General features: G+C 50.5%; 1 protein-coding gene across 1 annotated transcript in view; it reads right to left on the reverse strand.

Annotated features, from left to right (window-relative positions):
• The window catches only part of PLCG1 (phospholipase C gamma 1), a 96,009-nt gene that overhangs the window by 29,983 nt on the left and 39,612 nt on the right, over nucleotides 1–26,414 (reverse strand). The window contains exons 2-10 of the mRNA XM_065414816.1: nucleotides 24,716–24,868; nucleotides 23,668–23,761; nucleotides 22,841–22,888; nucleotides 9,129–9,213; nucleotides 7,491–7,574; nucleotides 5,079–5,101; nucleotides 2,853–2,925; nucleotides 1,346–1,447; nucleotides 486–604 (exon numbers count right to left, since the gene is read on the reverse strand). Of these exons, the coding sequence (XP_065270888.1) occupies nucleotides 486–604; nucleotides 1,346–1,447; nucleotides 2,853–2,925; nucleotides 5,079–5,101; nucleotides 7,491–7,574; nucleotides 9,129–9,213; nucleotides 22,841–22,888; nucleotides 23,668–23,761; nucleotides 24,716–24,868 (781 nt within the window). The remainder of the gene's footprint in view (nucleotides 1–485; nucleotides 605–1,345; nucleotides 1,448–2,852; nucleotides 2,926–5,078; nucleotides 5,102–7,490; nucleotides 7,575–9,128; nucleotides 9,214–22,840; nucleotides 22,889–23,667; nucleotides 23,762–24,715; nucleotides 24,869–26,414) is intronic.

The following is a 26,414-nucleotide window of genomic DNA, read 5'->3' on the forward strand; positions in this document are numbered from 1 at the left end:
CCAAGCTGCCGTCCGCTCCGTGAGACGCACAAAGCGCCATCAGCATTTGCCAGCTGGAGGACGTTCCATTTCCATGGTTCTAAGAGGGTTTTCCACACAGCAGCAATTCAAGCAGTCGATCTCACCCTTCCAGGCTTTTTCTTATGACCCTCCGGAGAGGCGGGGGAGGTCGATAATGCTGATGGTAAATAAAGCAATAGGACGACAGCCCAGGCTCTCAGACTGCAGCCAGCACAGAGGTGCTCCTGACCATGCACAGAATGAAACACCGCCAGAAGCCAGCAGTGGGGAGGCCTAGAGTACTGGGGAGGTGTCTCTGATGAACAGGGCCACAGACTGAAACCTGGGGAAACCTGGACCTGGGAAATCATCGTGCCACTGGAGTTGGCACAAAAGGGAGAATTTCAGTACTGCGTAATGGCGCAGGAGGCCTGCGAGGACGGACGCATGAGGGCTGGGGAGAGACACCTCTCCTCTGTCCTTACGTGTTATGCGAGGAGGAGATCCAGTAATGGGAGAGGGGATTGTTCATGTTCTCCACGCACACCGCGTCCAGCTGCGAGTTCCAGATGCTGTTCTCTTTGGAGAAGAGGAAGGCAAGTATCTGCCCAAGAAGAAACGAAAAGGCGTCAAGGACAATTAAGGGTTTTGCTTCGTGGGTTGTAATTGACGCAGAGGCAGATGCAAACCAGATCATCCTCACTACACGCAGTCATAAGGGCCGGGACAGTTCCTAATGCAGTGCGGGCTGTACCTGGCCCCAGTGAAGCCAATGGCAGTCTGCCCATTGACTCCAGTGACAGCAAACTGATGAAGGGCCTGCTCCAACCCCAGTGAAGTCAACGGGCAGACGGGGATGGGAGCTGGTTGTTTAAGGTCTCAATGCTGCGGGACTTTAAACATATTTACACACAACCAGGGACATGAAACCTTATTTAATCTCTGGTAACGAATAGACTATATTACGTGGCAAGATTATTATTAATAATCACCAAATAATTCAATTAAACAAATAATTCTCTACCCTAAGGGGTCTTCCTAACCTTGCAAGATCAGCACAGCCAGACAGAGCCCCATGGAGCTCAAATGCCCAATGTTTGGTCCCAATCACAGGGAATTAGGACATTTAAATTCTCTCGTGCAACGCGGTAACAATTGAGTGCCAGCTATTCATCGGGATGATCACATGCAGCAATGCTAAGCAAGAGAGACTTGGACCCTTCAAGCAGCATTACACATGGCAGAGGTAAGGGCACACTTCCTATAAAGAACACTAGATCAGCTGACGATTCTGAGTCCTCCCTCAACCCCATTTTTTATACCAATAGCTTCCTCAGAGCCTCACCTCATCCAGAGAGAAATAAGGCTCTTCAATCTCTCTCAGGGGGTCTCTCAGAAAGTTAAACATGAACTCCTGAACCTGGAGGATGTCTGTAGCCCAGAGTTCCTGCAAACAGAGAGGGGAAAGGAAGAGTTTTGCTTTGTGTGAAATGAACATTTTCAGAAGCTTCCATTTAAAAACCACATTGAGTTCATTTAATTTGCTGATTTAAATTAAAAAGGGGTCTCAAGGGAAAAGGATCCAGGACTGGGAATTTAATTGTTAATACAAATCAAGTAAACTAATAGTAAACGAACAGTGAACTCAACCAAAGAAACCCTCCCCATTGTTAATTAGATCTTATGATTTTTAGGATTTCAGATATATTTCTCTCTGCTCATGCTGTCCTCTGCTACCGAAATATGCTCCTCACCCAGATACACCTCCCTCCACACCCTGGGTCTAAGGCAACAGAAGCCAACCTGGCTCCTTTTTGTCAATTTCTCTCCTGGCACATCAGCATCTTTCATTAGGTCAGCCAGGGAGACCAGGTTAGTTAACTGCTGGCTGCAGAGTGGCAGCCAGAGAGGCACACACGGGGTCACTGCAAGGCAGGAGCTCCATGCTATGAAATATTAAATATTCTCACTGTAGTTACAACCCGTATCAACAATGAGGGCACATGGTTACTGCAGTCAGCTAGGTTCTCCAGTGCGTGCTCTAACTGCCAGGGCCCCTGAGCATGAAGTTTAATTTGCACGATTGCATTAACGAGGGCACTAGTACAGTGGTGGGTGCCATTTACGAACCTAGATAGAGAGAGGTTGCACAGTCTGCAAAATACACAGCACATGTGTTAGCTGACTGCTTTCGAAGATGCACTTTAAAAAGAAAAGTCAGCGATAAAATCAATCAATTGCCTGTCAGACTCTGCTGGCAGTCACAACCACTCTCCTGAGCAGACAGGCAGAGACAAGCAGCGCTTCTGCTACCTTAACCCTTTTGACTGATCTAAAAGCCTAGACCAAACCCTCTTCATAGAATATCAGGGTTGGAAGGGACCTCAGGAGGTCATCCAGTCCAACCCCCTGCTCAAAGCAGGACCAATCCCCAGACAGATTTTTCCCCCAGATCCCTAAATGGCCCCCTCAGGGATTGAACTCACAACCCGGGGTTTAGCAGGCCAATGCTCAAACCACTGAGCTATCCCCCCATCTCCTTCATGGAACCTCCATGCTCCCCAAGTATTTGACTAGGATCTCCCCACACTACTTTCCCCTGCTCCCAGACCCGGATGGCCGGAAGAGATGCCTTCTTAAGATGGTCAGTGCTCTTCTTTAACCAGCCCGCTGTTCCTGACAGGAAGTGTTGTGCTCCCAGGGCTGCCTCCGGGGCAGAGCATGCCGTTACCCAAGCACCCAGCACCGCCAGATCAGAGTCACCCTTTGGACACTAGCTCCCTACAGATGGCTTGTATCAGAGGATACGGAGTCCCCTTTCTCCACTCTCGCTTGCCCTTTGGGGAGCTCACCATCTGATACTCCAGCAAGAACTTCTGGAACTCCAGCAGGGACACCTTGGAGTGCTCAAGTCTCTCTGCACACCTGGGGGAAGGACACAGAGAGAATCCACAATCAGTGATCTCATCGCTTCGCTGAATGGTCTCTGGGATCCATCGGAGATGCGAAGCCATTACAGATCAGGATGGCACATGCAAGTAACACACAACATCCCTCAGAGAGCAACACAGCAACCCCCACCGCCACCCCAGCACCAAGAAAAGAGAGAGACACTTTTGGTGGTGCACACACAAAAGAATCATGTCAGGGAGCAAAGAGAGAAGTGCTCCTCTCGCCAGCCTCAGAGACCTGCTCCTGGACACTGCATTTGCCTGGGGCACCATGTTACAAGCAATACAGCACCAAGAGAGAGGCAGGCCAGAGAAGAGCAGCAAAATTAATCAGGGAGCTAGCGGGCTTGACTTGTAAGAAAAGATTAAAAGAGCACAGCTAAGGGATAACTAAGGACAAGGCGTGGTAACAGCCTACAAACAGATGAAGGATATAAACATCAAGGAGGGAGAGGAACTATTAGCAAGGCGGGGGGTAGAACGAGGGGTGATGTGATGAAGTCAAGAAAAACGTTGGCTGACTATCAAGAACGTCCTCTGAGTGAAACATACTAGAGGCATCAGGACAGTGCATAGGACTTGCAGAACTAGGCTAGACAAGACACTAGAAATCCTGCACTGTCTTCTAGGACAGTGATTAGCTGAGCTGGTAGGTTTTTCCATCTCCAGCTTCCACAATTACATTGAACTTCTGATTAGCCAAAGCACAGATGCACATGGGCGAGTGAGGGCATGGTTTGCCAATGTACCTCCAGCACCATCTGGCTGGGATGACCTCTAGGGGTCAGAGGGGTGTTATTTACCAATGGCTAAGCCCCTTCGTTTTCAGTTTAAACCGTTTTTTACCAAAAAATTCCTGAGCTTTACAAAAAGTATTATTCATTTTTTTCTGATTTTCACCCTACCTTTGTATCATTCAAATATAAATAAAATAACATGTTTTATTAGGAAAATACAATACATCACATGAGCTATATGTATTACAATAATACATTAGTCTGTGTGTATATGCAAAGCTGCCTGTTGAAGTAAGGCTATGTATTAGTCTAGAAGATACACACAATAAACAAACAAGCAGGCATGCAAGCTCTGAAGTGTGTGCACATCTGAATGTACTGATGAATCTCATGCCCACCATGTACACATTTCAAGCTGTTAGCAGATAATGGTTTAAAGATTTGACACATTCAAATGGGACGAAAACGAAAATCTGTCTCAGACTACGTTTCAGAACACAAGGAAGTATTCAAAAGTTTAAAAAAACAAAACAAAACAAAAAAAAACACAGGAGAAAAGGATGAAGTTGAGTGTATGTGCTGCAAATGGTGTGTCCCAATTATTAAATGTAAATATTTATAGGCTAATAGTTCTAAGTCTACAACAGTAAACTGTTCATTCAAAGGAAAAGTTTTATTTGGGGATTACAGATCTATTGTTTTCTTAAACTACAAGGTGGCATTGTGTTTTGAGTTCTGTTTTAGTTCTGCAGCAAACCTCATTGAATTCCACTCATCAAAGCATTCAGCTACTGGATACTTTTTCCCCCTCTCCTTCCGTCCACAAAAATAAACCCCGATATTTACCCAGAAAAATTAATAGTTTTTTGTACTGATTTTCACCTGTTTTTGTTGTTGTGGTTATAAACACTGACAAATTCTTGGAAAAAATTAAATAAAATAAAAACTGAAAACGAAGGGCCTTACCAATGGCCCACACAGTCCTTGGCTTCTCTGATGAGACTGTCAACATTGCAGGTGCGGTTAGCATCAACTGTGGGGACAGCTTTTGAGATGTGGGCAGCTGTCCCCTAGGAACTGGATCAAGACCAAACTTAGTTCACACAGACCAAACAAACAGCCATCAGATGGCACAACTTCTGGTCGCTACTGACCAGGGCTGGATTGTGTCTGGTGAGCTAGAGGCTCCAATACTAACCTCCTGAGCCCGGCGATTCTATAACAGAGATGCTGGTTTAGGACATGCGTAAGCACGAGCAGAATCTTCTCTGATGAGCAAGGTGCGCACAGGACGGCTCATGCTCCCGCACAGCTGCCAACACCCACGTGCACTGAAAGTGTAAGGAAATAGCCTTCCACCCCCCACGCCCAAAGTGAGAGAGGCATTTACCTTTCCAGGAATGGGAGCTCCATCTGCAACAGAAGAAACACACACGTCAGCCTTTCCATTTCCATGGACATAGCTTCTTTACAAGACTAGACCTCAAATGCAGCAGGGCTAATACTGTGGGTCCCTGCATGGCCCTGGAACCTGGGATCCTTTGCTGACCTTCTCCAGTTGAATTCGGGTCTACGGTGCTTCAGAGGAAAGCCTGTGCTAAGCAGAGCTACTCAAGGTGAAAAGTTCCTTCTCTCCTTCTGCACATACCAGCCCCCTCCAGTACTAGGCAGCACGCCTCTGTCAATTAGGCAGACGTCCCAACTTTCCTGGGACAATCTCACCGTTAGCCCAAGAGTCACTGGGCCTGTTCACCACGGTCCTGCACCTTGTGCCATCATTTACACCAGTACAAAGTGAGTCAGTGGAGAATTTGGGTTTAGCAGCATTTTACATTCTCTTTGATCCAGGCCTGAAACACAAGGGGCAAGTTGGTGGGGAACCAGCCCCGCCGCATGTTGATGACTGGAGTAAGGGGCAGGGGCTCAGCCTACCTCTGACAGGCTCCACAGGGGCAAGGTGGCCATTCAGGTTCACCTGGGACTAATTAACTCACTGAGTAACTGGGAGGCAATTAATTAGGCAGGAAAGCACCTGGGCCTGATAAAAGGCAGCTTCTCCCAGTTGGGGTGAGCTAGAGACCAGGGACTCCTGGGGAGAGGAATTCTCCACAGCACAGAAGGGAAGCTCCCAAGGGGAGGGCTTCTCTGGGGAGCCTGGGGAGGAGGCTCACCAGGAAAGGAATCCTGATGCTGGGTGGAAGAGTCTCCGAAAGGGAAGTGCTATGAATGCTGCGTCTCGGCAGAACTTGGCCCCACGGAAGCACTTCACCGTGCGCAGCAGAAGTCCTAGATCGGAGGGATTACAGGCTGTTCCAAGGAAGGGTTGTCACAGTTTGATCTCTGTGGGGACCCCGACCCAAGAGGAGAAGCCCTTCCCCAGCTGATGACGAGAGGCCCTGGCTCCAGAAGAAGCTCTGAGACCAAGAGGACCTTGCTGGTAAGGGAGCTGGACATAAGTGGGGTTGATGGACCATGATTAACTCAGCCCTTCTCCCCTTCAACTAGAAATGCTGAGGTGGGGGCCTATTTGTATAACGTGCCACCTTCGAGTTAAATAAACTAGACCCTTGACGGGGCACTGTTCAACATACATGAGCCTCATTGGACTCACTGAAGCCCATTAGGGGAAACTGAGGCAGACACACAAATGCAATGCTGCACCAGGCCGCCAGGGACACTCCAGGGGTGAGGGTCCCCCATACACTGCCCCTCCATCTTAGATGTATGGCAGAACAATGGTCTTCCTTGCTTCATCCTACCTCTGGATCCAAGTGCAATGATTAAGTGCAGCCGCTGGACCTGGTCTCTCACCAGGATCTGCCCAGCTTTGTTCAACGTCCTTCAGACACAGCTAAGGCCCATGGACTAGCCCACAATGCTCAGATCTCATCAGCAGGAGAGAGATCAGGAACCTATAAGCTAATCACACTAAAGCGATAAGTTATCAACCTCTAAGCTTTGGAAGGGTCAAGGATGGGTCTGATCATCCCATTCGTATTTGAATGGGAGAAAAAACATGGTTGGAGGATGACAGAACCTCCAAAAAAGACAAAGGCCAGAGCTCTGGACACATCACTTCTGTTAACAGCCTCAAGGGAATAATCCCGATACGCAGCAGGTGAAGGCTACACCGTGAAACACTTGATTCACTGATGCCAGATTTGCCAATTGTCTGGCAATCCGTGGTAATCACTCGCACAGCGCTCGACATGGGGGGGAAGTCACAGCCAGCTAACCTCCAAATGTGCATTCTTTCCCTTCCATTACCTACGTTGCTCTCCCCCGAACCCCTGTGCACTGAGATGGGCCAGAATCCCAACCTCCAGGGGCTCTCTGCTAGTGGCAGCCAGCCTCATGCTGTGGCTAGTGTACACAAAGCACAGGGGCACGTCGGCCGGAGGGGCAACACGTTAAAAACAGTAGGGAGGAGGGAGCAGAAATGCAAATGCATGAACCCTGCAGCCGAAAGGGGAACATCCACAGGGTAGTTCTGCACTGGAACGGAAACATTCCCTTGCCCCACTTAGGTGGTTGTATCAGTGGCCGGGGAAGGAGAAAGATGCAAGGCAAGGAGAGGGTAAGCAAAGGGACACTCCCATAGCGAAGGAGAGAGGGAGAAAAGGGTGGAAGCATGCGGGACAGATACGTCCTGGGCAGACGAGTGCAAAGAGGCAGAGGAGTTCATGTATGTATGTGAAGTGCCAGAAACGCCAATCACCAAGTCACTCCAAACCATCTCCTCTCACGGCTGGCACGTTTCTGCCCCCCGCATCCCCAGTACAGAGAACTTGAGCCATCTCACCGTTTTCTGGGCGTCATACATCAGGCTCCGGTAAAGCTGGGCGAACTGGCTGTACGTTATATCCCCGTTCCTCTGCTCCACATCCTGCAGCCAAGAGGAGCAGAAATATGACAGCGGCTGTGATCACCCGAGACACCACACCGTTCGTGGCCTGGACAGCCCTCCCCTCACTGGGGCTTGCTGGGGAGGCACGGGGTCCCTGCAGGGAGGGCAAAGCGAATGCTTGGCCCAACTGTGCCCACTGCCCTTTCGTTCGTGCGCTGCAACCAGGAGGGCCACCGCGGGGTCTAGAACACAGGGTCTAGAAAAATGTTTCAGAAACTGATCTCTCAGATCTGGGTTTCTGTCAGCAAGCATCACCAAGGGCTGGGTCTCACCGATACCTCTGCCTGCAGAAGGCACAGGGTGTGAACTCTCTGATCGATGCAGAATACGCCTACTGCTGTAGCAGCATGCCAGACGCTCTGCCTCCAAGCTCACACCCTCCCCCACAGCTTACAAGCTGGAGCAGGAGGAGACTCAGACATATTCTGCTCCCTGTGGGTGCCGGGAGATCTGCAAAGCAAAGAGTTCAGCGCGGTAAAAGCACTGCTGCTCCCGGGCGGGAGGCTACGGGGAGGGAAGCAGCAGTCTTCATAGGACATTCAAACCCCAGCGAGTGAGAAACAAATGGAGTCTTCACACATCAGCCATGCACTAAAGAGCAGGGTCATCTCGTGACTAGGGTAGGGGGCTGAGATTGCAGAACTCCTGGGTTCTATTCCCCGTCTCCGCCACCGACTTCTTGCGGCTGCAGGTAAGTCACTTTCACCTCTCCATGCCCCAGCTCCTCTATCTACAAAATGGGGTTCATGCTGGCTTATTTCACAGTGGTCTTGTGAGGTGTAACAATTTCACGTGTGCTTCGAGATCCTCAGGTGACATCATTTAGAACTGCCTGCCAATCGCACGGGTGGCAGAGCCTGCAGGGGCTCAGTGGGACAGGAGTGGATCAAGCTCCATCATCCCAGATGACCATTGTCCTGCCCCCACTAACGCAACATGTTTGCAAGCTGCCCACGACCCGGCCATCCCTGGTTCCACGGTGACCTGACGCAGCCAGCTGCCGGATCAGCTCAGTGTTTGCACAAGGCTGCAGGGTCAGGCAGCAGCCTGCTGGGCTGAACTTCTCTTCTCGTGCAGCACTCGGGTCAGCCAGGACAGGATGTGTGACAGGCGGCATGGGTACGTGCACCCCCACCTCTGAGCATGGGAGCATCTCAGGGAGCAGGGACCACAAAAACGTGGGAAAGATCAGAGAGCAATAAACACCAGCTGGTGAGGAGGGGCATAAGAAAGGTAGGACAGAAAATCGAACTGGCCACATAGGGGCCAAGGAGTGGCATGAACAGGGATTTGGCACCAATTCATTCACTGCAAGAGGGCTGGGAAGCCTGGCACTCAGACGTGCAAAGCGTTATAGTCACAGGTGAGGCTGGTTTAAAACCAGGCAAAAGGCTGCCGCGGGTCCAGAGATAGGTGCCTAGCAAGGCAAGAGACCCTTTATCGCTTTGCTACACACCAGTCTCTGGATCCTTGAGTTTAGAGCGGGGATGGGGAGAGGGATGTGACCGGTCAGGGTAAAGCCCGAGCACTCACCGTTAATCTCTCCCGCAGGAACCGCATGTTTGGGACTCGGTAGTTGACCTGGGACAGCATGTTTTTCAAATCCTTCGCTGAAATCCTAGCTCAACAGAGGAAGGAGGGGAACACACACAGTTAGAGACTCTGCTTTCATGGAATGAAGAGCCCAAACCTCAATGCTCTGCCCATAAAGCAGAACGTTTCCATAGGGGAGCAAGGAGAAGTAACCATCCAAAATACCCCAAGCTGGCATCAACCATCTACACGTTAAAAACGGTAGGGAGGAGGGAGCAGAAGTGCAAATGCATGAACCCTGCAGCCATAATAAGGGGAACATCCACAGGGTAGTTGTGCACTGGAACGGAAACATTCCCTTGCCCCACTTAGGTGGTTGTATCAGTGGCCGGGGAAGGAGAAAGATGCAAGGCAAGGAGAGGGTAAGCAAAGGGACGCTCCCATAGCGAAGGAGAGAGGGAGAAAAGGGTGGAAGCATGCGGGACAGACACGTCCTGGGCAGACGAGTGCCTGGCAGGAAACCGGGGACGGTCCTCAGGGTAGATTAAAGAGAAGATCCGTAACTATATAAGCTTTCATGCCCACACAGTGCAGTGAGCCCCTAAAGCTGGAAACGGGATATGGAGTACTGAAGGGGCCATTGCAGGAGGCTGTATTGTTCCCTAGATTTCAATTACCTGGAGCTACTCAGAGAATTGAAGGCCAGAAGGGAGCATCACAATCATCTAGTCTGACCTCCTGCACATCGCAGGCCACAGAACCTCACCCACCCACTCCTGTAATAGACCCATAACCTCTGGCTGCATTACTGACGTCCTCACATCATGATTTAAAGACTTCAAATTACAGAGAATCCACCATTTACTCAAATTCAAACCAGCAAGTGACCCTTGCCCCACACTGCAGAAGAAGGCGAATAACCCCCAGGTCTCTGTCAATCTGACCTGCAGGAAAATTCCTTCCCAACCCCAAATATGGCGGTTAGTCTTAGAGCAATGGGTGAGACCCACCAGCCAGACACCTGGTAAAGAATTTTCTATAGTAACTCAGAGCCCTCCTTGGATAGTGTCATGTCTGGGCATTGGAGATATTTGCTAATAGCAATCACGGATGGGCCATTCTAGACAACCTCATCATACCATCCACTCCATAAATTTATCAGTCTTGAAACAAGTTTACATATAAAATGATGGGGTCTAAATTAGCTGTTACCACACAAGAAAGATCTTGGAGTCATTGTGGATAGTTCTCTGAAAACATCCACTCAAAGTGCAGTGGCAGTCAAAAAAGTGAACAGAATGTTGGGAATCATTAAGAAAGGGATAGATAATAAGACAGAAAATATCATATTGCCTCTATGTAAATCCATGGTATGCCCACATCTTGAATACTGCATGCAGATGTGGTTGCCCCATCTCAAAAAAAGATATATTGGAATTGGAAAAGGTTCAGAAAAGGGCAACAAAAATGATTAGGGGTATGGAATGGCTTCAATATGAAGAGAGATTAATAAGACTTGGACTTTTCAGCTTGGAAAAGAGATGATTAAGGGGGGATATGAGAGAGGTCTATAAAATCATGACTGGTGTGGAGAAATAAGGAAGAGTTATTTACTCCTTCTCATAACACAAGAACTAGGGGTCACCAAATGAAATTAATAGGCAGCAGGTTTAAAACAAACAAAAGAAAATATTTCTTCACACAATGTACAATCAACCCTGTGGAACTCCTTGCCAGAGTATGTTGTGAAGGCCAAGCCTATAACAGGGTTCAAAAAAGAACTAGATAAGTTTATGGAGGATAGGTCCATCAATGGCTATTAGCCAAGATAGACAGGGATGGTGTCCCTCACCTCTGTTTGCCAGAAGCTGGGAATGGGCGACAGGGGTCACTTGATGATTACCTGTTATGTTCATTCCCTCTGAAGCACCTGGCATTGGCCACTGTTGGAAGATAGGATACTGGGCTAGACGGACCTTTCTTACATTAGGTTTTTTTGCCCCCACTATTCCCCTTGGAAGGCTGTTCCAAAACATCACTCCTCTGACGGTTAGAAACTTTCATCTAATTTCAAGCCTAAACTTATTGATGGCCAATTTATACTCATTTGTTTTTGTGCCAACATTGGCCCTTAATTTAAACAACTCCTCTCCCTCCCTGGTGTTTATCTCTCTGATGGGTTTATAGAGAGCAATCATATCTTCCCCCAGCCTTCATTTTGTTAGGCTAAATAAGCCAAGCTATTTAAGTCTCCTCTCATATGGTAGGTTCTCCAATCCTCAGAGCATCCTAGTAGCCCTTCTCTGTATCTGTCCAGTATGAATTCATCTTTCTTAAACATGGGAGACCAGAACTGCACACAGCATTCCAAATGAGGTTGCACCAGTGCCTTGTACAATGGTATTAATGCTTCCCTATCTCCACTGGAATACCTCACCTGATGCACCCCAGGATCGCATTAGCCTTTTTCGCAAACCTATCACACAGGTGGCTCACAGTCATCCTGTGATTGACCAACACACTCAGGTCTTTCTCCTCCTCTGCCATTTCCAACTGATAAGTCCCAAGGTTATAGCAAAAATTCTTGTTGTTATCCCCTATGTGCATAACCTTACACTATTAAATTTCATCCCATGGGGCTATCAGGGTAATAGTACAGATGGGCAGGTTATGGTGGCTTCAGTAGGTTTGGATTACCGTGTCTTCTGATTCTGACGGGGCAGTGGCCTAGTGCCTAACAGAGACTAAGGACTAGACTAGCTGAGAGTTGGAGGAAACAGCCCAGTGAAATGAGTTGGGAAGGCTTGGGCCTATGAGCCAAGAGTATGTACCAACAGGTAGGTGTGGCATCAGCAAGCCAGTTGTGCACCACGCTCCCGCCGAGGTCAATGGAAGTCCCACACAAAGAAGGGCTTGCAGGGTTGGGCCTACAACTGCCCGTGCAATTACTCCATGAACAACCTACGTGCCTCAGCCAAAAGGAAAAAACAAGCTGGCATTCAGTATTTGTCCTTCAGGCAATGCAGTCACAGTGTGATGATTCAAACCTCCCACTGAAACCGGGTGATCCCCAGGGGGGAAGAGACTAGGCTGGGTGGCAACTCTAGAGAGAGAGAGACGGCACAAGTGGGCGTCGTGAACAGCACAAGCGGGAACTGCCAGAACACAGTTCGGTATCATTTTCCAGCTGAGTCGGATGACACTACTAGCAAGGAGACCCTGTTGGTCTGGGGGAGACTGGGCATGGACGCCCACAGAACAGTGATGTGCAGAGACAGCTCATGTCTGCCAGGAAGCCAGAAGGGAAGCCCGTGTGCCTCGTTCGCAGGCGCCCTTCAGCACCAGGCCCAAAACGTTGCTAACCTGGGAGCCGTCTACACAGCGGGGAGGACACGCTTCTGTTCACAGGACAGAGAGTGAGAGTCAGATCATTCTGCAGAAAAAGGCAGCAGGCCCAACACACGGCCCCAGCCCTCCCCACCCTCCCCCTTCGAGCAGCCAAATAACTGCAGAGCCAGCAATGCGGAGTCACCCAGAAAGCTGGATCAATAACATCACCTCCCCTATCAGGAGGAGGTTAGTCCTAATGGCCGGTGCTTAATTTGTAATGAAAGAGGTGCCAGGGCTCAAGCAATTAGGTGCAGGGGCTTAAGCAATTTTTTTACTTTCATAACTGATGCGGCAAGCCCAGAGGTGCCAGGCTATGAACTTCCAAGCCCAGAGGTGCCAGGCTATGAACTTCCAAGCCCAGAGGTGCTGGGGCTCTGAACTGCCAAGCCCTGGCACAAATTAAGCACTGGTAATCGCACAAACCCAGCTTCCTCTGGAAAGAGAGTGCGACAAAGATGGGGAACAAACGTATTTAATGGAGCTATGCAAGGTCTTGGGCAAGCCAGAGAGAAGGCCTGCACGCCCAGAACACAGCTACCAGGGCCTCGGGAGGCCCGGGATTCAGCGTGCAGCCGAGGTGGTAGCACGGGGTCAGACAGGGAAGGGATTGCAAGCGAGCGCAGTGCCAAACGCTGGAGGATGGAGCACACACAGTGGCTGGATCAATGCCACCTGTGACTCCTATTTTGGGATCAGCCACAGGAAATGAATCACAATAGAGGAGCCACAGGATGGGGGAGGGTGGGGGGAGACAAGGGAGATTGTTCCTGTGTCATCATCCCGCCATTTGTTTGTCAGCTGCTTTTACCTTCCCTGCCATCCCCTCTGCGGGAAGCAGCGGGCCCTCTCTGTTCCCATCTGGGGATCCCCTGTGTTTTGCAGCTGTCCATCTTTGAGGCTCTGTATTGTGGCCAAGGTCTAGTCAGGATACCCTTTGGAGACTGTTGATGCAGATCCTTAAAGTAGCCGTAGGGGTCACTGTTGAGCACGGCAAGGCGCTCATCCATCTCCTCCTCCTCTCCTGCCTGCCCTGTGCAGAGCAGGGCACGTAGGGTTGCCAACTTTCTACTCGCACAAAACCAAACACCCTTGCTGCGCCCCTGCCCCTCCTCAGAGGCCCCGCCCCCACTCACTCCATCCCCCCTCCCTCTGTCGCTCGCTCTCCCCACCGTCACTCACTCGTTCATTTTCACCAGGCTGGCTCAGGTGGTTGGAGTGCGGGAGGGGGTGAGGGCTCTGGGGTGGGGCCAGAAAAGAGGAGTTCAGGGTGCAGGAGGGGGATCCGGGCTGAGGCAGTGAGTTAGGATGTGGGAGGGAGTGAAGGCTCTGGGGTGGGGCTAGAAATGAGGGGTTCAGAATTCCAGAGGGAGCACCGGGCTGGGGTGGGTGTGTGGAGGTGTGAGGGCTCCAGTTGGGGGTGCAGGAGGGGGCTCCAGGCTAGGGGGTGGAGCTGAGGGGTTCAGAGTATGGGAGAGGGCTCTGGGCTGAGGCAGGGGGTTGGGCTGTGGGAGGGGTAAGGGTAGGGGCTCTGGGTGTGGGTTCTGGGGTGGGGCCAGAAATGAGGGATTTAGGGTGCGGGAGGGGGCTCCGGGCTGGGGATTGAGGTGTGTGTGTGGGGTCCAGCTCCAGGCTCTGGTGTGGGGCCAGGGATGAGGGATTTGGGGTGCAGGAAGGGGCTCCAGGCTGGGGAAGGGGGTTGGAACAGAGAGGGTGAGGGCTCTGGCTGGGGGTGAGGGCTCTGGGGCAGGGCTGGGGATGAGGGGTTTGGGGTGCGGGCTCCGGGCTGGGACTGAGGGGTTCAGAGGGTGGGTGGGGGATCAGGGCTGGGACAGGGGTCTGAGGGCTCCAACTGGGGGTGCGGATGAGGATGAGGGGTTTGGGGTGCGGGAGAGGGCTCTGGGCTGGGACCGAGGGGTTCGTAGAGCGGGTGGGGGATCAGGGCTGGGACAGGGGTCTGAGGGCTCCAACTGGGGGTGCGGATGAGGATGAGGGGTTTGGGGTGCGGGAAAGGGCTCCGGGCTGGGACCGAGGAGTTCGTAGAGCAGGATGGGGATCAGGGCACAGGGTTGGGGCATGGGAGGGGGCCAGGGGTGCAGGCTCCAGGCGGCGCTTACCGGAAGCAGCTCCCAGAAGCAGCGGCATGTCCCCGCTCCGGCTCCTAGACAGAGGCGCGGCCAAGCAGCTCTGCGCATTGCCCCGTCCACAGGCGCTGCCCCCCGCAGCTCCCACTGGCTGCGGTTCCCAGCTGTGGAGCTGGCACTAGGGACAGGGGCACTGCGCAGAGCCTCCTGGCTGCCTTTACACCTAGGAGCTGGAGGGGGGACATGCCACTGCTTCCAGGAGCTGCAGGGAGCCTGCCTTAGCCCCACTGCGCCGCCAATTGGACTTTTAACAGCCCGGTCAGCAGTGCTGACTGGAGCTGCCAGGGTCCCTTTTTGACCGGGCGTTCCAGTCGAAAACCGGACACCTGGCTACCCTAAGGGCACGACTTGTGCTAGGGGATCCCTTGCCACCAGCTCAGCACTGAACCACATTGCTACAACCAGGGTGTGACTTTCCCTGCAGAGCTTTCTCCACAAGCATCCCAGCCCTCTCACCGGGACATCCCAGCCCACCCATCACATCACATGCTTGTTGCATCCTAGGTCCAAGAAACAGGGACAATCAGCTGGCCTCACTCAGAACAGCAAGAGGAAGAGGGGAGGAATGGGACATCCAGCAGAACACCTAAGAATGAAGGTCGCAGGAAGCAGCTGTCACACGCTAGAACCATGACCCAAAGCCATCGGATTACAGGACAGACCACAAGGAAGGTGAGCCCCGACCTGCCGCTCCCCATTAGTGCTAATACACGATGTGCACTTTATGAAGAGATGTGTGCATGGGATGGGGAGGGTGTAAGAAAAAAAACTATCCCTAGGTAGCAGTGGCATTAGCCTTCACCTCTAGCAACAAGGGTTCCAGCTCCCAAGGGGACATGAACCTGGTTCTCACTCACAGGGGGCATCCTGTCTCTATCTTCCAACAAGACACCACTTCATTTCTAAAGCAAGGCGAAGGGCTGGAAGCGCCTGGGATTGAGTGGGTCAGGACTGAGGGGCAGATCTGGGTGTGTGGGTCCCAGGACTGGACCAGTAAGAGACACAGCAGTTGAGGATGAAGGGGCAGGGGCAGAGCTAGGAGATTAGGCATCCAGGACCGGAGCATCAGGAGGTGCTGTGGTCACAAGTGAGATGCATCAACGGGACAGGGCCAGCGGGTGGTGTTACAGGACTGCAGGGTACATTGGCAGAGCTGTTCTGGGGAAGCTTTCAGAGCTCCAGCTCCTACCATGCGGGACTCTAGCCAGGGCTCTTACACCCTCACTTTCATATACAATAAATACACCCACATGGGAAAGACTAAAGTTTATCCAATTACTGTACCACAGGCACTGAGCCAGGCAGCTCTCTTACTTGGGAGAGAGATAAGGTCTGAAACCCACCAGTCAGAGGCGGAGACAAGCTCTTCATATAGCTTTAAATATTTGCTCTAACTGGCACAGTCTGTCTTTTTCCAGCCTCCCCACTCTCATTTTCCATGATGCATGCATGAGAAACAGATGATGTGTGTATGTGTTTGCTTTCCATTCCCTCCCCACTGTGTGTGTGTGTGTATATATATATATATATATGTATATATACATACACACACACACACACACACACACTTCACACCCACCCACCCTGCACCCTGCCAATGGAGAACTTAGCAGAAATTTCTCCCCACCGCGAGGGCCCTCTGCATAGCCAGAGACCCCCAAAGAGCTCACAGAGAGAGAGAGAGGACAAGAGACACAGCACACTCAGCATGAATCCCAGCCTGTTATAATCCATGGCAGCTGGGAGCCAGCCCACATGCCTATACAACAAACTCTAATTCTCTGAGCAGGCCATTCTCAGAGCCCAGGGAAGAACCCAGCTGTCTTGACCCCCCAGGACTGGGATGATAAACAGGCACACTAAGGACTGTGTCACAAGATACTTATCAACCTCACTCCTCCGCCCCCAAGCACTAGTCATCAGTCACTAGATTACACGTGGACTTGGTGCTACAGCACTGCCCATGCTCTCAGATCCTTGTGCAAGCCAGCCTTGGTGAGGTCCTTGGGAGCAAAGGCAAACAGCTCTGGGAAACAAACCAGAAGTCTGAGCCCACCTGCAGACAGCCAAACTGGCCCCTTTTAAAACTGGGGCTTGGAAGCCACGGCTGGCCCCTGCCCACCCACCGGGACTTGGAAGTGACCAGTTTAGCGAGACACACTCACAGCTCGAATTGTAGGCCCAGATTGCCCCCATGTTGGGAAAAGCCTGTGCAGGGAGTAGGAGACTCCAAGAGGTTTCATTTGCATTATTCCCCCAGTATGCAGAGAGGGCAGGAGAGTCAAATCTCCAAGTCAGCATGCCTTGGGGATCAACAAGAGGTTGGTGCCATCCTTGTTTCCTCACTGGCTCCAGGGCTGCTTGCCTCCTCCCCCGCCCCAGCTCCATGCCAGGATGCAGTCCCAGCACCTGGCCCGCAACTTTCCCTCAGCAGGGATAGGAGGGGGGAAAGCAGTAATAGGGAGGAGGTGGCGTGCCTTGAAGTTCATACTGACTAATGACCTTCTCACATCCCCAGCCTCACAGAAGGGCTTCAACAGGCCCCAAGGAAAGGGGGAAAGTGAGCCAGCACTCCCTGCATCCCCAGTACTGGGGAGCCATAGGGCCTTTGACCCCCTTCTGCTCACAAAGGGCCACACCGATTACAGCTGGAGAGGTCTAGCAGCCCATGGCTGTTATTTCAGATATAGTAAGTCTCCTGGCCTGACCAACTAGCGCACATAGTTCCTTCTGCAGATCTGCGGAGCGTGTGATGGATAGTCAAGGTAGCGAGAGTGCGAGAATATGTACGGGCTCTGGAGCTGGAAATGTGATACCCAGTCTGCCCTGCTCACTGCATAACAGCCACCCAGCTAATTAGCTAATGTGCCCACACAGTCTCCATGCACAGCAACCAGTGCAGACTGACATTCAGAGGGGAACTCCTCCCCCCCATTCTAATAATTCTCTCAGATTTGTGATCAGCCAAATGCTGACTCACAAAGCCCAAGCAAGTCAGTTTCAGATGATGATTTGCTGGCAGAGAACCTGTCTGCGCCTGACAACATGCTGGTGCTGATCTACTCACCAGGGAGAGGGATGCAGAGAGTCCCTTGATTGTATAACAGGAAAGGATTGATTTAATCCAGTTAAAACCCCTCTTCAGCTACCCTCCAGAGATGCAACTCACAGACAACCAGTCTTAAGGGCCTGCAGTTTGATGCTCAGGCTCCAGTGATTAGGTCAGGAAATGGAACCCAGTAATTATCTATTTATTATTTCCAGACCTCACTGGGTGAGCCAAGAGCCCTATGTCTGCCAGGTTACTGCTTTCCAACATGGGAGGGAAAACCAAAAAGGATTAACCCTACCCCCAGAAGAGGAGGGACATGACTGACGGGGAAAGGGAAGCCTGCAAGGGTATCATCCTCTCACCAAGAGAGGAGGTTTCCACGCAAGGTTTTTGTTTAGCTGGTTCACTGCAGCATCTTCAAGACTACTTGTTCCAATGGAATATTAGCAGGAGAGGATGGCGACAGAGGAGGGTGGCTTTGCAGCACAGACCCGGGGTGGGTGTTGACAGCACTGAAGCTGTCAGCCCAGCTGCGACGTCTAAGAGGAAAAAAGGAACCCACCACACCACAATGAGACGTGCCCAGTGTTCCCCTCACTGCTTGCGGCAGGAGGAACCAGCTTAGATATGGATTTTATGTACGGTGTTATTAATTATGTTAAGGTGCCTAGAGCCTTGGACGGATTTTTTTTATTATTTTACATCTCAACACATAGAAAATACACTGGGTTTTTGGCTTTTTAAGGTATTTATACATAGGTGCAATCAGAGCAAAACTTGAAACACCCATCCCAAACTTCTCTGTAACCTGACACTGTCATTTCACCCCAAAGGGAGCAATTTCTCATAACCACAGCAAAGCGGTGTTTTCTGGATTGTATTTAGAAAAAAAACCCCTAACATCCTCCCCCCCGCACCAAAAACAGTGACCAAATAACCCCTGAACAGCCATTGTGTGTGTGTGTGTATTTGTGAGATGCACACAAACACACCCCTGGCCGGACTCGGGGGGGGTGGGGGGTTTGTCCTACAGCACCTGCAACAGAGGGTTGGGGGGGGGGGGGAATCATATACACACCATTGCTCGGGGGGGGGGGGTTGTCCTACAGCACCTGCAACAGAGGGTTGGGGGGGGGGGAATCATATACACACCATTGGTTTTAAAAGTGTTGGTATAAAACTAGGTCCTGCATGTGCAGTTTGTTACACACCTGCTTAACTGTATACATGCAAGTAGCCCCGCTGAAGTCGACGGGACTGCCCACGTGTATGTGACTAAATACATGCCTGTTCGAAAGACGGGGTCTCTAGTAAGTGGTGGTGATGGGGATGTTATTTTCCAGCTTCCAAGAACCTGCTACAATGGACAGTTGGTTTGTTGCTGATTTTTAAAGAACATTATTTTAAAAACACAGCTCACTGCTCCCTTCTTAAAAGCCATTTCCAGGTTCAAAACCATGGATGATCCCAGCTCCACTGAAAGAAATGTTACAACTCCCCACTGAGGCCAGATTTCATCCCATACTTTTTAACTCCCCACAACCTCTGCAACTATTTTACCAAAAGTACGTAAGATTGTTATAAAACAGAAGCAACTAAAACCTCATTTACTTTCACTCTTCATGCTCCTGGCTTAACATTTTGCACCTCTCACAACTTGGACAACAGAAGGAGACTAGTCACTTTCACATTTTGCTTTTAGTCAATTTCATTTGAAGGCTCTAGTGACTTGCCTGGTGCTACCACTGGCAAACACCGAAGGAGAAAGTTTATTTTCTTCACTTCATTTCAAATGCCTTGGAGAGATTATATATTTAAAGAATGCTAGCAATGGGTCTTCTGGGTTTTGGATACAGAAAGAATTCATGTTCTGTTCGGGTGGCTTCTGGGTGGAGGGAAGGGTCAGGGTGTGCGTGTACGTACGCACATGTAAGTACACAAAATCTGAATTTTATGCCACATTTTATCTGATGGTCTCTTTAAAGCAGCTGTGTGTGTGACTGGAGCCGTTGAAATAAGGGCCATGTTTTCATCTCTCTTTAATCTAGCCTCCAAATCTGTACCTCTACGTCTGCACCTGTTTTGCATCTACACATTGAACTGCTGAGCACCCAAACATCCAATTTTCACACACAGAGGCCAGCTAAACATGCAAAAGATATAGCTGGCATTTAGATTTGGAGGCCTGAGCCTGGTAATTTGGCTCTTACCCTCTCATACAAAGAGAAGCCCCATTAGCCCTCACCTTAACAAGGACTCTGTTTAAATGAGCCAATCAGTTGTATCTTTGCTCCCCCCCACCCCAGCCCCCAAGAACACACAAGGAGCAGTGGAAACAGGAAAACAGAGTTTTAAAATATTTAAAAAACAAGTAACAATTACAGAGGTCCATTAAATGCATTAGCGCTGCTGGAACATACTAAAGACAACACTTCTGTTCCTCTCTGCTGCACAAGCATTAATCACCTCTCCAGTCCTCTAAGTGGCACATTCAGAATGGACAAGGCAACACTCTCACCATGCCATGATACACGGACAGAAGTCCATCCGGATCCAAGCAACATGAAGCACTCCCCTCCCTCTCTCATACATGCTCTGCCCTGTATTTTGGCCAGGTTTGATTACGCCCAGGCTGCTTGAGTTCAGAGGCCTGTTTCTGCCCAGAGCCAGCACTGGGTCAGAATGAGCTGCAGCTGAAAAACAGGCTCACAGACTGCAGAAGGGAGAGTGGGCGATCACGACAGAGGTGGCAGGCTCTCCCCTGGCAGGGCACAGATCAGCAGGGGATGTGAAATGTCAGAGGACAACGGATGCCCCCAAGGGATCTGTTCAGACCACTGGTTTCCCACTAAATGCAGTCAAGGATTGGTTCTGGTATTCAAGGCCTTCTGTGAAAACGGCCCGTGATACCCCACCATGATACAAACCCACCTGTCACATTCCCAGGACAGCTACATGCCACAAAGCAAAAGCAAAGCTCACGAACACGGGAGAGATGTTCCCGGGATGCTGTGTCATGAGCGTGGCAGTGGCTTCCTGCAGGGATTAGAGTAACAAGCCTTAGGATGGAACGTGGAACTTGCTGGCCTTCCCGCCATACAACACAATCAGCAGAACGACAAAAGGACAAACAGGAGACGTTTTGGAATATTTAATCCCAGTCACCATGGCAATAAGCATGGCATTAATGCCTAGATAAATAAAGGGGGCAGATATAACCCTTTGGCAGATGGAGTCCAGCAGGTTTCTTATTGTAATCTGAGGACACACACTGCTGCATGAGCAATGCCTCCACAGCCTTCCCCCGCACCTCCTTCTCTCACTGTTCAGCGGTAATGGACGAATGTTTCACATCTCAAGGGGAAAGGCACTTACCAAAAAAAAAAAATCAATAGTGAAAGGTTAATGTGCTCTGTTAACATCACTAAGGAGAACCATGTCATGGAAAATGAAAGGAGGAAGGGAACAGTGCCCTAAGAGGAGACGGCTGCTGACTCTGGTGTGGAGGGCAGTCTGAACAAGAACACGGTACCCATTTAAATTCATGTCAGCAGTGGCGGAGTTCAGAGGGCAGAGCTCCTCTCACTGGATGAAATTCACCTTTGTGCACAAATCTACACACCACTGAAATCCCAGCGGAGCTTACACGGTGCCCAGACCTCAGACCAGCCCTCCTCACGGTAGGGGAGAGGGAGTCCCACCAAGAGACCTCAACCAGGATGGGACCAGCACAAACACACTGTCAATGGCACAGTCCATGCCCCAAAGAGCTCACAGTCTAAAAGATAAGACAAATGGGTGAGAAACAAGGGGGTGATGGGGGTTGAGGGTTGGGGAAAGTAACACAAATAAAAGGTTTTAGCACCGATTGGGCTGTTGCTGCTGTATATTGCTTTGCACGGTATGGTTCTTTGAGCAGAGACAATTGGGGCTCCATGGCTCAGTTTCCCCTGCTGGTTCCCAGGAGACCCCAATACCCTGGTGTTTTGCATTCCTAACAGCAGGGAACAGGTCATAAGAACATAAGAATGGCCCTAGTGGGTCAGACCAAGGGTCCATCTAGCCCAGTATCCTGTCTTCTAGCAGTGGCCAGTGCCAGGTGCCCAAAGGTAATGAACAGAACAGGTCATCATCCAGCGATCCATCCCGTCGCTCATTCCCAGCTTCTGGCAAACAGAGGCTAGGGACACCATTCCTGCCCATCCTGGCTAATAGCCATTGATGGACCTATTCTCCAGGAATTTATCTAGTTCTTTTTTGAACCCTGTTATGGTCTTGGCCTTCACAACATCCTCTGGCAAAGAGTTCCACAGGGTCAATAGAAAACAAAAAAAACTGTTTACATTGAGTATTTCAAATAACCATGAAAAGATTGAGACTCCTCTTAGGGTATATAAAGCCTCTTAAAAAACCCCACACAGCCTACACTTTGGACTTCAGCTAAAACTGACAAAGCCCTTTAAAAGTCAGAGGGAAACACCAATACACTAAACCCGTATGTTATCAGTGTTACAAATTAGGAGCCTGATTCTACAAGCCTAGCTCACATGAGCAAGGTTCACTCAGATCAGCAAGCCCCACGAACTTCAACAGAATTGCTCACCAGAGTAAGAGCTGCAAGACTGTGTCTTAGGGCTTATCTACACCAACGTTTCATTCGCAATGAACTGGGGTGTGAATCTACCCCACACTAGCCTGCCTTGAAATGAATGGTACCTGTGGACCCTGCTGATGCATTCATAATTCCTTAGTGAGCTTTGAGCTAGTCCCATGCCAAAGCAGGGTAGATCAAAGCTCACTAAGGAACTGTTAATGTGCTATCAGCAAGATCCACACGGACAGTTAGTGCACCGCAGGCTAGTGCAAGGTAAATTTACACCCCAGCTTGACACCAACTAAATGTGTGTGTAGCCAAGCCCTTAGTTTTGATCTTTAGAAGGAGGGACAGCACCAGTAGGAGGTGCTCAAATGCCCTTATTACACGTTTGGTTTCTAAATGCATTTCACAGTTTATGCCAAGTGAGGAGCGCCTGAGACGTCTTCAATTTTGAGACTTTAGCACTGAGTAAAACAGGCCCAACTTTTCTAAATACCTAAATCTGTGTAAACAAGAGCTCCTCTCTCTTTACCTGTCTTCTCGGTTGCGATCCAGCGAGTAGAACTGCTTCCGGAGCCACCTAAAAGGAAACACACACGGTCGTTTTACTACATAAATCTTGATTGCTCGCTATCCAACATTCTCTCCAGGCCTAATTCTGCCAGGTACTGAATTGTCCTCAACTCCCTTCGGTGTCATCCCCCCGCACCCATCAGAATGCCTGGCTGCACCCCTGTGAAGCAGGTTAGTTTCTTATTGCAGACCTGTGTTCTGACATTTTTTTATGCACCCAGAACCCCTACTGCATGCAGGATCAGGCTCATCCTGATCATGGAGCAAGAGGAGGATCACTACCACAGCAGGTCAATGCAATGAAACCTTTTGCTTAGGGAGCCTTGGGCTCAAACCCTTTGTAGTTCATAAGTGGAATGAGGTGGGCCTCTCTCAGCCTAAGCTCTAAGTGGCTCCTTACTCAGATCCCAGAAGCTCTCACACAATTGGCAGGGCTGCTGAGGTGACTCAGCCCAAAAGCATGCCTGGAAGAGGCGATGCTACCAGTGAGGATTCGGATGCCTTGGCAGAGCGGGGTGAGGTTGCAGGGATGCTGCAGGAAAGGACAAGACAGACAGCCGTCTTGGCGCAGACCATGGTGTCTGGAGCCACAGAGAAATGGAGGAGGGCGAGGACTGAAGTGCATTGGCGGAGAAGGGCGCTGAGGACAAACTGGACCAAAGCAAAGCTGCTGCTGCCAAGTCAGGTGCTTGAGCAGAGCGGTGAGGGGGAAGCCAGCAGAGCGGCTGCCTGCCCTGTGCCCGCCTTGGTGTCATTGGCTCCTCACCTCCCTGATGCTCGCCTTACCTTTCGATTTGCAGGGGGGTGGGGGCTCTGAGAGTATCTTCCACCAGCCAGTTTAACCCTTTGATCCACATGTTGACTTCATCCTCGGATGTGGCTGTGAAAATAAAGAACAGGGCCCATGAAGGAACGAGGCAGCCGCACTGACCCTGGCTTCCATGGAGGAAGCCCCGGCACAGCTGCAGCATGGCAGGAGGAAGTGGATCCAGCCAGGCCAGGGGCCTAAACATCACCACAAGGTGGATCCGTGTCAACCCCTCTTTCACCATCCATTGCCTAATATAAAAAAATACAGCACCCCTGTCTGTTCTCCCCTCCAGTGCCCATCCCTTCCCTGCATTGTCAGTAACTCCCACCTTGCTGATCTCTGATCCTCTCCTGCTCCCCATAACGTCTCCCTCAGACAGCAGTTCTCCCAGTGAGATTGTCTCCGACCATCAGCTCTCACTACTAAGCTCTCACCCACATCTCTCTCAATACACATGACTGGTCGGTTCCTATTCACCTCCATACTCAGCGTTCTAAGCCACCTCGCTGACAAGGCCCTGGGGTTTCTTGGTGCCTGTTTGTTTTCAAGGAGCGAATTTCAGCTGCTCTTGAGACACAAGCAACAGCTATTTTTAGAATGTGCGCGGATTTCTTTTTAACCTCCCCATTGTTTGCTGTATCCTCTTTGAAGCTAGAAAATAACATCTCTCCCCCTGTGCGGTCTGGCAATCGCCGTGTAGAAGACACCGTTGTCTTGCATATGCAGAAGCCAGCACGGCTGCCCACCAAGGCTTGTCTACAGGAGAAAGATGCACCGATTTAACTTAAATTGGTTTGTAAACCGATATAGGGAAATCAGTGCCGAAGGCTGTTTAGAGTGGCTTGTCTCAGTTTTAGTTTAAACCTGTTCCTAACTGACCTACGCTAATCTGAAACAAGCCACCCTTAAACCGAAATGAGAACGTCTACACTACCTTTGGCACTGATCTTAAGTTAAATGCCCCGAGGAGCATGCAATCAAAATGACCTTGCAAATGCAAAGCTAACGGAGGGGACTGCCTACCTTGCAGGCTGAGAGTTTTCAGCCTGAACTCCATTCCATAGAGGACGACGAAGCAGTGAGACGGGTCTGACCGGAAAGAGGGATCCTCCTGGTATCGGTCAAAATCTCGGGAATTATTTCCTGGACGAATCTCTTGGATTTCACGAATATCGACTAGGGGAAAAGAGGAAGGAAAAGGAAATGAGAGGACTGAAAATGTAGCAGAACAGCCATGGGGTATCTGAGTTCTCAAACACACCAATGAAGGAGGGAACAGGGGAGAGGAGAGCATGGCCCAATGGTTAGGCATTAGCCTAGGACTGGAGAGGCTGAAGTTGAATTCTCTGCTCTGCCACAGATTCCTGCATGACCTCAGACAAATCACTTAATTTCAGCTTTCCCTTCTGCAAAACTGGCTGTGATTTATCCTAGCCAGCTCACAAGGGTGTCTGGAGGATTCATTAGTAAATGGCCACTCAGTGTTCTGTAGCTGTAAAGCGCTACAAATGCCCTACAGATACATGCTATCCCTAGGCTCGTGCAGGTAGGCTGCCCTCTCTAGTAACCTTGCGGCTTGCACTTTTCATTGGCATCACGGCTGTTGGAAAGGCCCCAGGATCCCTCAGTCACTAGAGAAGGCCCAGGGAAGGGCACTGATAACGTGACTATCATTATCCAAGGGACTTCTGGGTACACAGGTGACATTAGCAGCCATTACACACTGTTGGTGCTAGACAAGGCCTAGGGGACTTGGGCACCTAACTCTTTGAAAACCCAGACATAACAAACTGCATTTGTCTGGATAAGTTGAAGGGCAGGGATGGGGAGGCTGCTTTATAAAACCATTCATCATTGCTTCACCTGCAATAAATCCCGCTCCATTCTGTGGAAGGACAAGGAGCCCGGGCAGGGATGGTGGTGTGGGGGCAATTTAATGACCCTCTGCAGCAGACGTGTCTGCGTTTCACACGCACTGGAATCCAGTTTTCTCCGACATCTCCGCACAGTGACGTGGGGACTGGCGGATCCACCAGCATTGCTCCCTGGCTCTGCAGGGAGCTACAGCAGCTGGGCCTAGCCCAGCTTCAGCACAGTCGGGAGCAGACTCGGAGCAATTCCACGGCTGCGCCACAACCCGGAGAGGTGGCAAAGGAGGCCTCCTCCCAACAACCCCGGCATTTCCTCCTACTCCAATCCTGGCACAGGAAGCATTTGGCCCCTAGTTATTTTAACCCCTTTCCTTGTTCTTATCCTGACCTGCCTCTCTCCTCCTTAAGAGGCTTGTGTTTATTGATGCGGGTTACAGAGCCTTGTACAGCCAGACCCAGTGTCTGAGTGCAAGCTTCCTCTCACCCCAGCTGTGCACCTTAGCCCTGCCCTCAAAGGGGTTGACAGGGCATTTCAATCTCCGGGACTTGTTCAGTCCTTGGTTTCTCAACTAAGAGACTCTCAGCTAGGGTCAGCTGTGGTGGTAGACATTTCTCTGGTGGGATCCCTTTTTACTGGATTGAGATCCACCAACTCTGTTCATGCAGGGGCTACTTGAGGTTGCACTTTGTAATGTTTTCCAACTCTCTTTCCCCACAGCCCCCTCCTGACTCAGGTCATCCATCAAATATGGTTTGGCCTAGAATCTCTGAACTCGGCTTACTCCGCTGAAATCAACAAGGATGGTGCCTTTGGTGTGAAGTCTGGTGGGTTAGCTTTGGACATAGTCAGG

This window comes from Emys orbicularis, chromosome 12 (assembly GCF_028017835.1).
Source record: "Emys orbicularis isolate rEmyOrb1 chromosome 12, rEmyOrb1.hap1, whole genome shotgun sequence".
In the NCBI taxonomy this organism is placed as follows: Eukaryota; Metazoa; Chordata; order Testudines; family Emydidae; genus Emys; species Emys orbicularis.